Raw genomic sequence first — 13941 nt, 5'->3', positions numbered from 1 at the left:
TACACAGTGAGACCTTGTCAAAAACAAAACAAGCATACAAACAAAAAGTAACATATTGGAAGCAAAATCAATATACATGTTTGGAACACTACTAATTTCTATTTTATTTTCAGAATGAAAAAACGTAAACCAGGTGTGGTTCAATGGGAGGGTAGATGCTGAGCATGCATAAAACTCCTGGTCTCACTCCCAACACCACACATTATTTAAACAATGAAAAAAAGACTCTCCTTCCTGACCTTAATCACAGCCTCGCCTCCAGCCCTGTAGCCGGCTCCTTGCAGATGCCTCTCCTCACACACTACCTCCATTCCCTAGGGACGCCACCAAACCCTGATTAGAGGGCCCTCTTAGCTCTTCCTTCTAGCCCATCCCCACCTGGAAGGAGAGACAGAATGAAGACTTCTGGGGAGACATGGGAGTGACTGCAGGGAGAGGATTAGATGTGGAGTGAAGGAGAGAAGGATGAAGAAGGGAAGATTGGGGGGAGGAGTCAACTAACACTAAGTGCCATTTGAGCAGTCATCTGGAAACCCACTACTGTAAAAGCTTCTTACAATAGAGACATATTTGGAAGAAGTCTAAATGGAATAACCAAACAATGAGAAAGACCAGAGTCCCAGCTACATGTCTCTTGCCACCAAGTGAAACATCCAGTGGCAGGAATAGGCTAAATTTACGTGACTTATTGGCCAAAATGGCCCCATGGAAACTGTAATAGTTTGAATAAAAATGGGCCCTGTACTGGCTGGTTTTGTGTCAACTTGACACAGGCTGGAGTTGTCACAAAGAAAGGAGCTTCAGTTGAGGAAATGCCTCCTTGAGATCCAGCTGCAAGTCATTTTCTCAATTAGTGATCAAGGAGGGAGATCCCCTTGTGGGTGGTGCCATCTCTGGGCTGGTAGTCTTGGTTCTATAAGAAAGCAGGCTGAGCAAGCCAGGGGAAGCAAGCCAGTAAAAAACATCCCTCCATGCCCTCTGCATCAGCTCCTGCTTCCTGACCTGCTTGAGTTCCAGTCCTGACTTCCTTTGGTGATAAACAGCAGTATGGAAGTGTAAGCCGAATAAACCCTTTCCTCCCCAACTTGCTTCTTGGTCATGATGTTTTTTTGTTTAGGAATAGAAACCCTGACTAAGACAGGCGCCAAAGACCCATATGTCTCGATGTTTGATTTTCAGTTGGCAGATTGTTTAGGAAGGATTTGGGGTATGGCTTTGTAGAGTAGATGTGTCACTGGTTACCGGGGGTGTGCTTTGATACTTCAAAATCCAACACCAGAACCAGGCGCCTTCATTCTGCCGCCTCCTTGGATCAGAATTTAAGCTCTCAGCTAGTTCCTGTTCCAACAAGATGCCTGCCTGCCTGCCTGCCTGTCACTATGCCTCCTGCCATGATGATTATGGACTAATCCTCTGAAACTGTAGGGAAGTTCTCAACCAAATGCTTTCTTTTATAAGTTGCTTTGGTCATGATGCTTTTTCACCAAAACAAAACAAACAGTAACTAAGAGACTCCCAAACAACTCATGCTCCTGCCAACGCTATTTATTGGTTTCTCTCTACAGAATGACAGTAAGGCTCTATTGCTGAACAAAACACTCAGGAAGTCAAGCTGATGTCTAACTAGAGACTTCTTGAAGGTACTCGGTATGTTCCCAGAGAAAGGTCCAGCTACGAATCCTATCTATGTCGGTTGCCTCACCTGGAAGATATGCTGTTGCAATGGTGACACAAACATGGGAGTGACCACCTACTATCTAACTGCATTTAAGGCCCACTCTATGAGAGGGAACCTGTGCTGGACTGCTTCAGTGGCCAAGATCCTGAAAACAGGCCATTATGCCAAAAGGATAACCAATACTACTTACTGTTCTGCTAAATGCAATAATAAACAGATTCCTATCAGTGCCTTGCTCACTCATCATCCAAGAAGCTTCCTCTTGCTGTAGAGGGGGCCTATTATAGAGACCCAGACCCACAAGCAGACAATGTGCATTGTGAGAGATTTTGGAACACTCAATATTAAATGGCTCAATAAGCATGCAGAAGAGGAGGCAGAGAGACTGTGAGAGCCAGAGGAGATAACACCAAGGAAACAATGACTTTCTAACACAAGACTGACACATGCATCTCACAGAGATTGTGGTAGATCAGGTTCAAACCAGACAGGGCCCCAATGCTGAGAGGTAGAGGTGGTAATGAGCCAACCCTTAGCTTCCAACCCTAGCTAAGAAGCTATGTGCAAGTAGTACCCATGTGCAAAGAAAAGTTAGTTGTCTGGAGACTCATGCCATATACATTCACCAAACTCTGACACGATTGTGGATGCCAAGTGCTTGCTGACAGGAGCCTGATATGGCTGTCTCCTGAGAGGCCCTGCCAGAGCCTTACATATACAGAGGTGGATGCTTGAGCACAGGGTCTCCAATGGAGGAGTTAGAGAAAGGACTGAAGGAGCTGAAGAGGTTTGCAACCCTACAGGAAGAACAACAATATGAACCAGCCAGACGCTTCAGAGCTCCCAGGGACTATGCCACCAACCAAGGAGTACACATGGCTCTCCAGCTGCATATGTAGCAATGGGAGGAGAGGTCCTTGGTCCTATGAAGGTTTGCTAGATGCCCCAGTATAGGGGAATTGAGTGCAGGGAGAGAGTGAGTGGGTGGGTGAGTGGAGAAACACCCTCATAGAAGCAGGGAGAAGGGAGCTGGGAAATGGGGTTTCTGGGAAGGGGGTAATCGGGAAAGGGGCTAACATCTGAAATGTAAATGAAGAAAATACCCATTAAAAAGGGGTGGGGGATAAAGCTATAGAGAAAGGTTTAATATTCATACACACACCCCAGAAGAAAGTTAGTTTTCTTCAGTGGCATCTCATTGGGCATGTTAACCATGAGGCAGGCCCCACACCCAGCAGTAGATGGCCTCCAGACTTCTGAGACTTTTTGTCTCATATTGATGAGTTCAGGCATTTTTTTGGTCTTATTGGTCTTTTGAGTATATATTTTGATCTTTGATTTTGTGTTTATAAGTTTTCCTTTGTACTTTTGTGTCTACATGTTGTGCTTTTTCTTTGTCTTATTTATTCTGGTTTTCTTGGTAACCTGAAAAAATACTGTTAATAAATCAGATATTTTGTATTATCCTGAAATATGCTTGCTCTAAATTAGATATTATTGATAAATATTTTAAAAAATTATAACATAATCTGGAAATAATTTATATACAATTTATACAAATTCTTCTCTATGCAATTAATGTTAAAAGAATCTGAATTAAGATTTCAAGTGCAAGAAATAAGTATTATAAATTTCATTGAAGATAATGTTGTTTTAAGAAGGTAGAAATAATTAAATCCACTAACACACTAGTGTTTTATTATTGAATTCAAATGTCATTACCCTAGAAACACACAGGAAGAACAAAAAAAACAATTGTAGTTTTCCTCAGTTCTTCTACTAGTAATGTAGCTAGATCAATTTCTTTTTATCTACAGATACCTGAATATATAATAAACATTTACAAAGTATGTAAATCAAACCATAGTTGTTTTAATTTATAGGAGTTTTATCATAACAAGATATTTTCCACTAGTATCAATAGCAAAACCAGCTTTAAAAATATGTACAGATATGCATACATACCAAGAATATGCACAAATATGCATACATACCAAGAATAAGAGCAGCTGTTGGAATTTCTCTGAATTTCATTTGAGAGCCCCAGTCTCTTGAATTTTTCTGGAATTCAGGATGGGACTTCTGCAGAAAGTCAACTAGGTTATCAAACAGATTTCCATTTAATTCCTCCTGTAATTGCTGCAAAGAAAACAAAATTTCATGAGTTATTAGTAGTTGTATTTCTTTTCTTTCCTGGTGTAGGAGTTTTTAATTTTTCTTTTCCCTTTGAATGTTCAGTAATTTTAGTTGATGAGATAAAGCAGCAATAGAGCAACAGGGTAAAAAACCCCACAGATGCCAGGCAGTGGTGGTGCACACCTTTAATCCCAGCACTCGGGAGGCAGAGGCAGGCGGATTTCTGAGTTTGAGGCCAGCCTGGTCTTCAAAATGAGTTCCAAGACAGCCAGGGCTACACAGAGAAACCCTGTCTCGAAAAACTCAAAAAAAAAAAAAATCCCCACAGATATCAACACACAATGGCCAGCACAAACTGTATTGAAAGGGAAGAGAAGAGGGGGAAACCTAGACTGTATTAACACACAACAAGCAGAAACAATGTATTGGAAGGGGACAGAATGGGACAGGCACAGGTATCTTAACACACAGTGAGCAAGCACACAGTGTATTGAGAGGGAATAGAAGGGCTAAAGAGCTGAATGAAAGTGACAATCAGAAAAAAACTGTGGGTAAATGGGACAGGTTGAAGTTTGGGGATTAAGGCAGGGAGGGATAAGGACACCAAGTTACAGGATTATGAGAGTGAAGGATACCTAGCTACCAAAGATGGTCTCATTATGCAGACAGTCTCCCAGATAACCATCATTAGAATGCCAACATTATCTCTGACAGGGCTAGGAAGCAGACCTCAAAAATGAGTAACAGCTTCAAAAATTTTAAAAAAGGTTTTCCTTGGCTTTCTGGAGATTAATGCTTTAGATTACTTCATTTAAAAATCTCTCAATTACTCATTCCATTACCACTCACTAATCATGTTGTGGATATCAACAACAGCCTTTTCTTTTAGGGAAAAAGGTGAAGAGATAAAAGTGGAACCATGCACTGTAAGCAGAAGAGGGAACTCATTTGAACCAAGGCACTGTCTGCTGATGCAGAGGGTGAGAGGAGACAAAGGTAAGTGAGAAGAACAAGCTGTAGAAACAAAGAAGAAAGCATTTGGAGAAAGGACCACTGGCACAGCTTAGCATTAAAGATCCAATGTGAGGAAAGGCGCTGCGGGGAGGTAAAGGTCTCCACTGAAACAACCACCATGAGATAAAAGGACTGGGACTGGAAAGAGGACACCTAGTGAGCCACAAGAGTGACACGGCAGGCAGAGGATGAAGGAGGAGGTGTTGGTGAGGGGCTATATGAAACCCACCCCAAAGTCTGAGAGAGCTGCATCTGCCTGAAGAGGAGGCATGTTCCTGTGACTCAAACCAACAAAGCTAGTGGCAGGTTCAACGACAGGATGTCAGGGATGCAGCTCAGGGAGTGTTACTGTAACCTACGTTAAGAAACCTAGACAAGATCTTGTGTACAGTGTTTCAGCAGCTAAAGTCCTCTGGCAGAGGACTGGAGCTCAGTTCCCTCCTTGTTAACTCCAACCCCAGTGAATTCAATACCCTCTTCTGTGGAGTGTAAAGTAGTAAAGATGGATGGGAAACAGTAAGAGACTGGACAGCAGGTGCACTGGAAAAATGCCTCAGTGGGTAAACGTGCATGTTGTGCAAGCAGAAGACCTAAGTTGGAATTCCTAGCACCCACATAAAAACTGTGTGCAACTCTCATTCAAAAGCAAGACACTATAGCAGCGTGTCGCTTAAGCCGAACGAGCTGCTGGCACTGGAGCTGCTGCCTTTACTATACTGATGATATTCACAGCCAGAATATTCAGTAAGCTCCAGGCCAACCTGAGCTTAAGACTATGTCTCAAGAAGAAACCAAACCAAAACACAGCAAAAGCTGGATGCCAGCACAAATTTCAAAATGGCTTCATTTCAGACTTGTGTAACCTCTTAACTGAATTTAAGAGTTCACCACAGTGATTTTCTTTTTCTTAGAAACGATCGTGTTGCAGCGACGAAGGCCATGCATAACATTTAGAACATGACACCTGTTTTACTTGTGGTATATAGGCTGTGTTTGATTGTACTTTCTCATTTTCTATGTATACTCTTATACACCGTTAGATATGAGAAGTAATAAATACAAGACTCATACTATTTTATTACAGAAATGTAAAAAGGAAATTATTCACCTCTGTTTCAGATTTCATCCGTTGCCATAGCAAGCTATATGTTTCAAATCGAAGTTTACTGTCCTCAGAGTCAAGTTCCTCATTATTAAAATAATCCTCTAAAAAAAAAAAAAAAACCCCAGAAAGTCAATTTTTTTAACACAATAAAATTAAGAGACTGTACATAGAGACAAACAGCATGGGAGAGGGGATTAAAACATTTTCTTTTTTTTTTTTTTCTTTTTTTTGGGAGTTTTTTGTTTGTTTGTTTGTTTGTTTGTTTTGGTTTTTTCGAGACAGGGTTTCTCTGTATCGCCCTGGCCGTCCTGGAACTCACTTTGTAGACCAGGCTAGCCTCGAACTCAGAAATCCGCCTGCCTCTGCTCAAAACATTTTCTATGCCTCTATGCATCAAAAAACTATGTATCTACATATACATGTCTCCTTTACATTTGGAGAAAAACAATATAGTTTATCATTTATATTTAATTTAAATCTCAATTTTTACCATAATATAAAGGACATTTAAAATTTTAGAGTTCTATTTCTTACTAAGAATCTCTAAGCATTGACTTGCTGATTTTCAGTTCAAGGTTTATATAAACATTAAGGTTTTCATCCATATCATCTTTAACTTTATCAAATAATTTTCATACTTTTTTGTCCTAATAGTTTAGTCCAGCCTGACTTAATAAGTATTACTTTCTTTTTTGTCTTTTCTTCTCTCTTCTCCTCTCTTCCCCTCCCGCCCCCCTCTAGCTTTTCAAGACAGGGTTTCTCTGTATAGGTAATCCTGGCTATCCTGCAACTCGCTATGTAGAGGAGGCTGGCCTCAAACTTAGAGATCTGTCTACTTCTGCCTCCCAAATATTGGGATTAAAGGTACGAGCCACCATCATCGGCCTTTTTTTCCATTTAATTTTTTTATGTATGAGTGCTCTGTCCGCATGAACACCTGCATGCCAGAAGAGGACATCAGATCCCTTTATAGGTGGTCATGAGCCACCATGTGGATGCTGGCAATTGAACTCAGGACCTCCAGAAGAGAAGCCAGTGCTCTTAACTGCTAAACCATCTCACCAGACCCTTTTCTTTTTTTATAATTCAATTCTATTAAAAGGTGCATGCATTGCCAAGAAAGGCAGAAGAGAGTGTTGAATCCCCTTGACTGGAGCTAACAGCAGATAGTTACATACAGTATAGATAATAACAGATAGTTGTCAGCTGCCATGTGGGGCCTGGGAATCAACCCCAGTTCTCTACAAAAGCAGCCAATGCTCCTAACAGTTGAGAATTATCTCTGCTCTAATGTGTATTACCTTATATATATTTAAAACTGTTCTCTCCTGTCAGCCTTTCTGTCAAAATATTCTTATTGCAATAATTCTGAAAAAAATGTGTAGCAAGGAATATATTATTTTGAAAATTTAACAAATATATTTCCAGTAGACATAAAAACAAAAGTCCCAGAAAACAACTTTTACTCTTATCCTCTAAGAGCAAATGTGTTCTATTTCACGGTTTACTAAAGTGACTTCATAACGTGCAACGGGTTGGGACCTCCAATTTGGACACAGCAGAAATGTATTTATATGTTGACTACCCCACCTCCGGTTCATCTCAGATGCTCTCTTAGTTGAACATCGGTTTGGGAACTTTGTTCTATTTCCATACCAATTCTCATCCTACAGTCACCAAGGAATTTTCCTCTTGGATTCAAACAGAATCTAGAGTACAAACGGGCTAGAGAAGAGAAGAGGTGCGGCAGCTAACACACTTGCTTCTCTTGCAGAGGGTCTGGGCTTGAGTCGGCCCAGGAGCCACACCGTGCTCAGCCACCTGCGGCTACATTTCCAGGGTAGCTGCTACGATCCTCAGGCCTCTGCAGCAGCGACCCGGCATGCACACAATGACGTACTCTCAGAGGCAAAAATACACACATAAAAACAAAAGATCCCACAACAACCAAACAAAACCCACATGCTAGGAAATTAATAGTCAGCTTGGCACTTCTCAAAATAATTAACACTGGTAGAGTAACTGAATTAAGTCAAATGTATAGACTGAGCTGGTAAAAAGAAAAAAAAATTAATGGTTATAAAAATTCATATCCAGGCCAAAGACAAATATAAAGGCCAGCATTCAGCAAAAGTACTCCAAGTTTGAAGACAGCACAGGCCCTACATACCTAGATATATTTATTTTAAAATCATACTTTAAAACAGTAGTAGCTTGTTCCTTCACTCACATATCTTATGTTCCTCACCATTTCCTACTTTCTGCCAATCAGTATTTCACTCCGATGTTTGCTTTTTTCTATAAGGCAGAACTTTCACTCTGGCATCCTATTGGGAGTGCTATGCCTTTCATTGGTAATCTAGAATACATGTTCCTCCTTATAAGAGCTGACTTAGTTTTCACAAGTGTCTTAATTTTGCCATTAAAATATCAAGATGGCAAAGTTATTATATTAAGATGCAAAAAACAAAGAGAGATTGTAAAAGATAAAGCAAAAGGTTGCCTTAAACAGAAAAAAGTCACTGTATTCTATTGGTTGGTAGGATGGTGATAAAATGTTACGTAGCAAACTAAGGCATGAGTTCACATGTTGAGTTACCACAGCCAAAGTACACAGTGAAGATGATCCTCGAAGCTGGGAAGGCACCAGCAGGACACCAGCCTATGGGCATCACTTCTCTCGGTCCTTGAAGTCAGGTCACAGTGAGCAACAGCGAGAAGAGCTGCAGATGGACACTGCTATCCAGGCTTCCCCCTCAGCTCAGCTTCTATGTCAGTGTGTATGCTCAGCCCTGCCACACGGCTGCCAGGCTCTCTTTCAATCTTTTACCCAGTTCTACCAACTGTTTTGTTACGTGTGCAGTCTTCCATAACACACTATCAGGTGGGAGAATTCACCAGTGTTTGCTTAGGGATACATCTACATATCTTCAAGTCAGGGGATATATGGTGGGCAGAACATAAACCTTCTCCAGTCAATCTGCTTCAAATACTAAAGGTGAAGGTAGCTGCTAAACAGTGGGATTTATTTCCCTCATCCCATTTCTTTCAATCAGTCAATTCCCAAACACTTTTGTCTGTAATAAAACATTAATCTTAAGCCAGCACAATGAAAGAAAAATTAACAGTTCTGAAACAATGCTCAAATTATACTGTACACATGACATGTTGATATTATAAACTGTAAATAAACCTTATGTAATCACTGCAATCCAATGTAAAGTTCTATGCAAACATTTGCCTCACATTAAAAGAGGGTATCATACAGCCACGGTTAGAGCATGAGGTCAAAGTCACAGCGGATGGACTCAAATCCTAACTCTCTGATGTTTACAGCATTTTAAGACTGAGAGAAGTGTTTCTATTGTCAGGAATCTTCATATATATTAATGGAAATAATACTACACTCCCCACAGTTGCTGAGATTAAACAAACTAAAGTGCTTAGAACAGTTCAGCACATAATAATTGCTTTAATATACTAATATACTGTTATAATTATATTGCTATATTGTTATATTGTGGTTTCAGATGTCATTGTATGGTATGTGTCTTTCATACATAATGAAGGAATAACCTTTTCTTTAAACTACTCCTGGTATACTGAATCATCTCCAACATTAAAGAAATTTACTTATTATCACTTAAGTTTAAGAAGACCTGGGGGGGTGGTGGGGGGTGGCTGGAGAGGTGGCTCAGCAGTTAAGAGCATTGACTGCTCTTCCAAAGGTCCTGAGTTCAAATCCCAGCAACCACATGGCTGCTCACAACCATCCGTAATGAGATCTGATGCCCTCTTCTGAGGTGTCTGAAGACAGCTACAGTGTATTTACATATAATTAATAAATAAATCTTAAAAGAAATAAAAAGATCTAGGGGAAGAAAAATAAACAAATTGGATGTTATGGTACTTTACCTATTGGCACAAAGATCTTTCTTTTTTTGAAGTCTGGTTTAAACACAAAGCAGCCCTGTTTAAAAAAGAAGGGAGGGAAGGAGGAATAAAGCATAAAGTCAAATTAGGTACAGAGCAGGCAGATTTAATTACCCACATACTCTATCAACAAGCAAGTTCTTTAAAGGGGAACTGGAGTGGGAGATATAGCTCTTCCATCTCAATCACATGGTGGCTCACAACCATCCATAATGAGATCTGATGCCCTCTTCTGGTGTGTCTGAAGACAGCTACAGTGTACTTATGTATAATAATAAATCTTTTTTAAAAAAAAGAAAAAGAAAAAAGAAAAGAAAGAAAAGAAATACAGAAGTGGAATAGTCTTGAAAAATTCATCCATTTCGTCCTCCTCAATCCAGTAAGTTCTCACACTTTTTAGGACCCATCCTAAGGAAGAGATAGACCTTTTTTTTTTAAGTTCAAGTTTCATAAACATTAATGATGTGCATTAAAATGGATTAAGTTAAAAACACTCATTCCAAGAGGATTTTTTGCTTAATTAACTCTAAGTATCTACAACCAGGATGTTTCATCTGACACCTTTTCTCAATCAATAAGCTCCTTTCCATTTATCCATTTCAGTTTGGCTCAAAGCTCATCGCTCACATCTGTAATCCACTTGAGACAAGAGAACTGTCATGACTGAGGCTAGCCTGCTTTATACAGTTAGAAAACCTAGGCGTGGTTTCCACACTTGCAATCTTAGTGCTTGTGGAGACAGAAAATCCCTTACATGAGTGTGTGTAAGCCTAGCTATACAACCAAACCAAATCAAAACAAACCAAGCCCTCGTCTTCTCAGGAGACCCTCCTGGACTCTCTCGCCAGAAATGCTTCTCCTGAGATCTCAGGACTCAAACATCTTTGCTTTATCTTCCTGGTAAATTGTGAGCACACTTACAGCACAGATGTACTTTATATATAACCACCTCCTCGATGTTTATAATGTACTAACAAATAAATACATTAGGTGACCAGTACACAGAATGAATAAATACTTGCTAAGTAATTTTCCAGCTACATTAAGTTTGCTATTATTATTTGTGACCACTGAAACTTAGCTAAGTTTCTAGTTGCAGTGTATTCTGCCAAAATGAAAGTTACATTTCATGAATAGTCTCTTAAGACTTCCATTTATATAGAAAATGAAAGATTACAAGAAGTAAAATATGACAAAAAAAAAAGTCATCTCAGACTACTGTTAAACAGCTTTGCAAAATATAAAGTAGCCATGTGGGTTACATGTTCCAAATTAAGCTGTACCTCATGGTCTTGCAACTAGTAAAGGTCTATGTACATATTTCTAAGAAGTGCATGGTAGCATGACAAGCTTATTACTGCATTCTTTCCATATACACGTTACAGCCATGTAACGTGTATATGGACATATTGTACATATTTCTAAGAAGTGCATGGTAGCATGACAAGCTTATTACTGCATTCTTTCCATATACACGTTACAGCCAAACAGTTATAGAATGGATAGTAGTATAACAAATATTAGCACAAGGATATGAATATAAGCAACAAACATTAATGAACAGTAACGTGGTTAACCACCTTAACCATCAGCCAAAAAATATGTCAAAAAAAAAAAAAAAAAAACAACAATACTTGATAGGTTTAAGGAGGAAAATAAACGTTTGCAGTTCCATGAATTCTGGAAATTGTCCTTAAAGGTTCTTATTTATATAATATTTCTTTCATGATTATCAACACAGATATTTCTGTTAGGGCAAAAAGAAAAGTGCTTTTCTGAAAAAACTATCATCTCCAAGTTTTATAGAAATGATTGCTTTCTGGAAAAAAAAAAAAACTCTCCATCTCTGGAAGGGCTGGAGAAGCAGCTGTGGTAAAGCTTTTGTGTAGTGTGCACAAAGTCCACACTGTTACATTCACCACCAGAAAAGAAAACGCAATGAAGTCTTAAGCAACAAACAGGATTAGGAGTTAGGGCACTCAAAACATCTGGAACTTTGTAGCCAAGGAAAAATAAAAATAGAAATAAAGCTAATAAAAACACAGGAAGTCTTTATCTAGGAACTGGGTAAGGTGGTGCACACCCTTAATCCTAGCACTTGGCAGGCTCAGGAAGGCAGATGAGTTCAAGTTCAGGCTCATCTACATATAGAGTTGCAAACCGATAAAGGCACATCGAGAGAACATGTCTCCAAAAAATTAATTAAACCACAGTGTCTGTTCTCTTTGAAATGTAGTCTTTGAGGGTACTGCTTGTCATTGACCATTTTAATCAAAATTAAATGTCTGGTGCACCGTTACCTTTCATCATTAACACACTTCTCAAATGTCTTAACCCTCAGCCAGAACCGTACCAGGTGTAAAGTGTCTCCATTTCTGTTGAACTGTGACAATTTCTTTAAGCGGCAGTTGCGTTTCTTGGACTAAAGTGACTTGCCTTTATATCCTTGTCTTCCCTGCTCCATCTCCCCTCAGGAATGCCCAGCTAGAAAATGTGTGTATCTATCACTTAAACTTCACAAACTGAGGAGTCATTCGCTCCTTACCTCTAGCAACAACCTAGTGGGCTGTGCGCCAAAACCAGAGAGCATTTCAAGGTCCTCCAGCGTGTTCACCCCATAAAAGCACTGTGAGCCAGAGTTCCCCTCATTGGCTCTGCTGTGTTGCTGCCTGCCTGCCTGCCTGCCTCATTCTGATGTTAACATCACCTCTAACAGACCTGTTATAAAAGAAGACAGCCCACTTCAGTGTTCCCCTACAGCCCCAATCACGAAACCTTTCAGAAGTCTGTTATTTCAGATTCCTTCAGGAGTGTCCTTCTGTTCTTAGAACAGAAGTCAAGTCTTACTTTACAAGGCATAGCAGCACAGGCCAATAGAACTTTCTTTTCCAACGGCTGCACTGTTTGATATTCTTGAAATATAGCTGCTAATGGTAAACTTAATTTTAAGTTATCTTAATTCCAGTTGTAGCCACAGGCTCCTAGGGGGCAATACAAGCCTAGGATTTCTCCTCTTACAAACTACAATTTGACTAGTACTCCCTTGCCATCGAGTAGTCCACAATCCCTCAAAACACTCATCTGAATTACATTTTATTCTGGTTTTTCCTAATGCTTCTCTCTCGACGGGTTAAACTGCTCTTTTTTTACTTAATAAGCTATTTTCCTTCTACATTCTAAGGCAAAGACCATCTTATTCTGCTCTCCCAAACTAATGCTTTATATTTTGCCAAGATTCTTGTTTTTCAGATCTTAGCCAAACTGTCACTTTCTCCAAGAAGTTCCCTGGTCTCCCAGAAATCTTGGTCCGTCCCTCCTCTCTTAGAACTTTTCTCCTTGCTAATGCGCCAATTCAAGATCAGCCGCTTATTAGTATTTCTGGGAACAGAAATCTAATTTTGCCTCCATCTGTATCTCGGTCACTTAAAGCACAGTGTGAACTTATGGAGGAGGAAGGGTGGGGGAAGCGGCAGGACGCAGCACATTCTAGGGGCAGTCGCTCTCCTAGCCTTGGCGCCAAGGCCGAGTTGCCCAAAGCAAAGCTTGCCTCGAACCGGGACCTGGGCAAAGCCGCCCGAGTCCTGTTCTTCGCGGAGCCAGAGCTGATGCCCATCAAACCTCGTCGGACTTGCCAAACAGGCACCTCGAATCTGAGGCGAGCGCCACCCCCACGTACCTTAGACACGGAGGAGGTGGCCATAGTCCGCGGCCCCGTGTGCGTGCGCACTCCACACTTCCGCGCGCCCTGGCGGAAGCAGAGGCGACTTCCGGCGCGGAGGCGGGGCGTGCGGGAAAGGGAGGCATGGCGTGTGGCTTTCGTAGGTCGATCGCCTGTCAGGTACTGTCCAGAGCGGCGAGCCCGCGGGAGCCAGGGCCGGAGGGTGCAGCCTAGGCCGGCTCTGCCTCCTCCCTGCGCTGCGGAGTGGGAAGACCCTCGAGAGCCGAGTGCTCCCTGTCTTCTCATTTCCCGTTCTTAATGCTTTAACCGGGGCGGACTGTCCAGAGGCCATGATTAGACCCTGTAGAAATTAATGTTCCTCCTTCGTTTATGCCCTTTATTTGCTCTCATGAATAA

At 40.8% G+C, this 13941-nt stretch overlaps 2 protein-coding genes across 5 annotated transcripts in view; one reads left to right on the top strand and one right to left on the bottom strand.

Moving 5' to 3' along the window:
- Positions 1 to 13621, bottom strand: part of Orc3 (origin recognition complex subunit 3) — a 56731-nt gene extending 43110 nt beyond the window's left edge. For 2 of the 4 annotated variants that reach the window (XM_021159991.3, XM_021159992.3), the window contains exons 1-4: positions 13543 to 13621; positions 9849 to 9903; positions 5937 to 6034; positions 3673 to 3817 (exon numbers count right to left, since the gene is read on the bottom strand). In XM_021159991.3, coding sequence (XP_021015650.1) covers positions 3673 to 3817; positions 5937 to 6034; positions 9849 to 9903; positions 13543 to 13566 — 322 coding nt within the window. In that variant the 5' untranslated portion in view covers positions 13567 to 13621. The remainder of the gene's footprint in view (positions 1 to 3672; positions 3818 to 5936; positions 6035 to 9848; positions 9904 to 13542) is intronic. The other 2 variants (XM_085839435.1, XM_021159990.3) reach the window with 1 other exon arrangement.
- A 17-nt stretch (positions 13622 to 13638) lies between these two features.
- Rars2 (arginyl-tRNA synthetase 2, mitochondrial) overlaps positions 13639 to 13941 on the top strand; it is a 44782-nt gene continuing 44479 nt past the window's right edge. Inside the window, exon 1 of the mRNA XM_021160241.3 lies at positions 13639 to 13704. Coding sequence (XP_021015900.1) covers positions 13669 to 13704 — 36 coding nt within the window. The 5' untranslated portion in view covers positions 13639 to 13668. The remainder of the gene's footprint in view (positions 13705 to 13941) is intronic.

This window comes from Mus caroli, unplaced genomic scaffold (genome assembly GCF_978045245.1).
Source record: "Mus caroli unplaced genomic scaffold, Mus_caroli_1 scaffold_6, whole genome shotgun sequence".
Lineage (NCBI taxonomy): Eukaryota > Metazoa > Chordata > Mammalia > Rodentia > Muridae > Mus > Mus caroli.
This window is presented reverse-complemented; position numbering and strand designations above follow the sequence as displayed.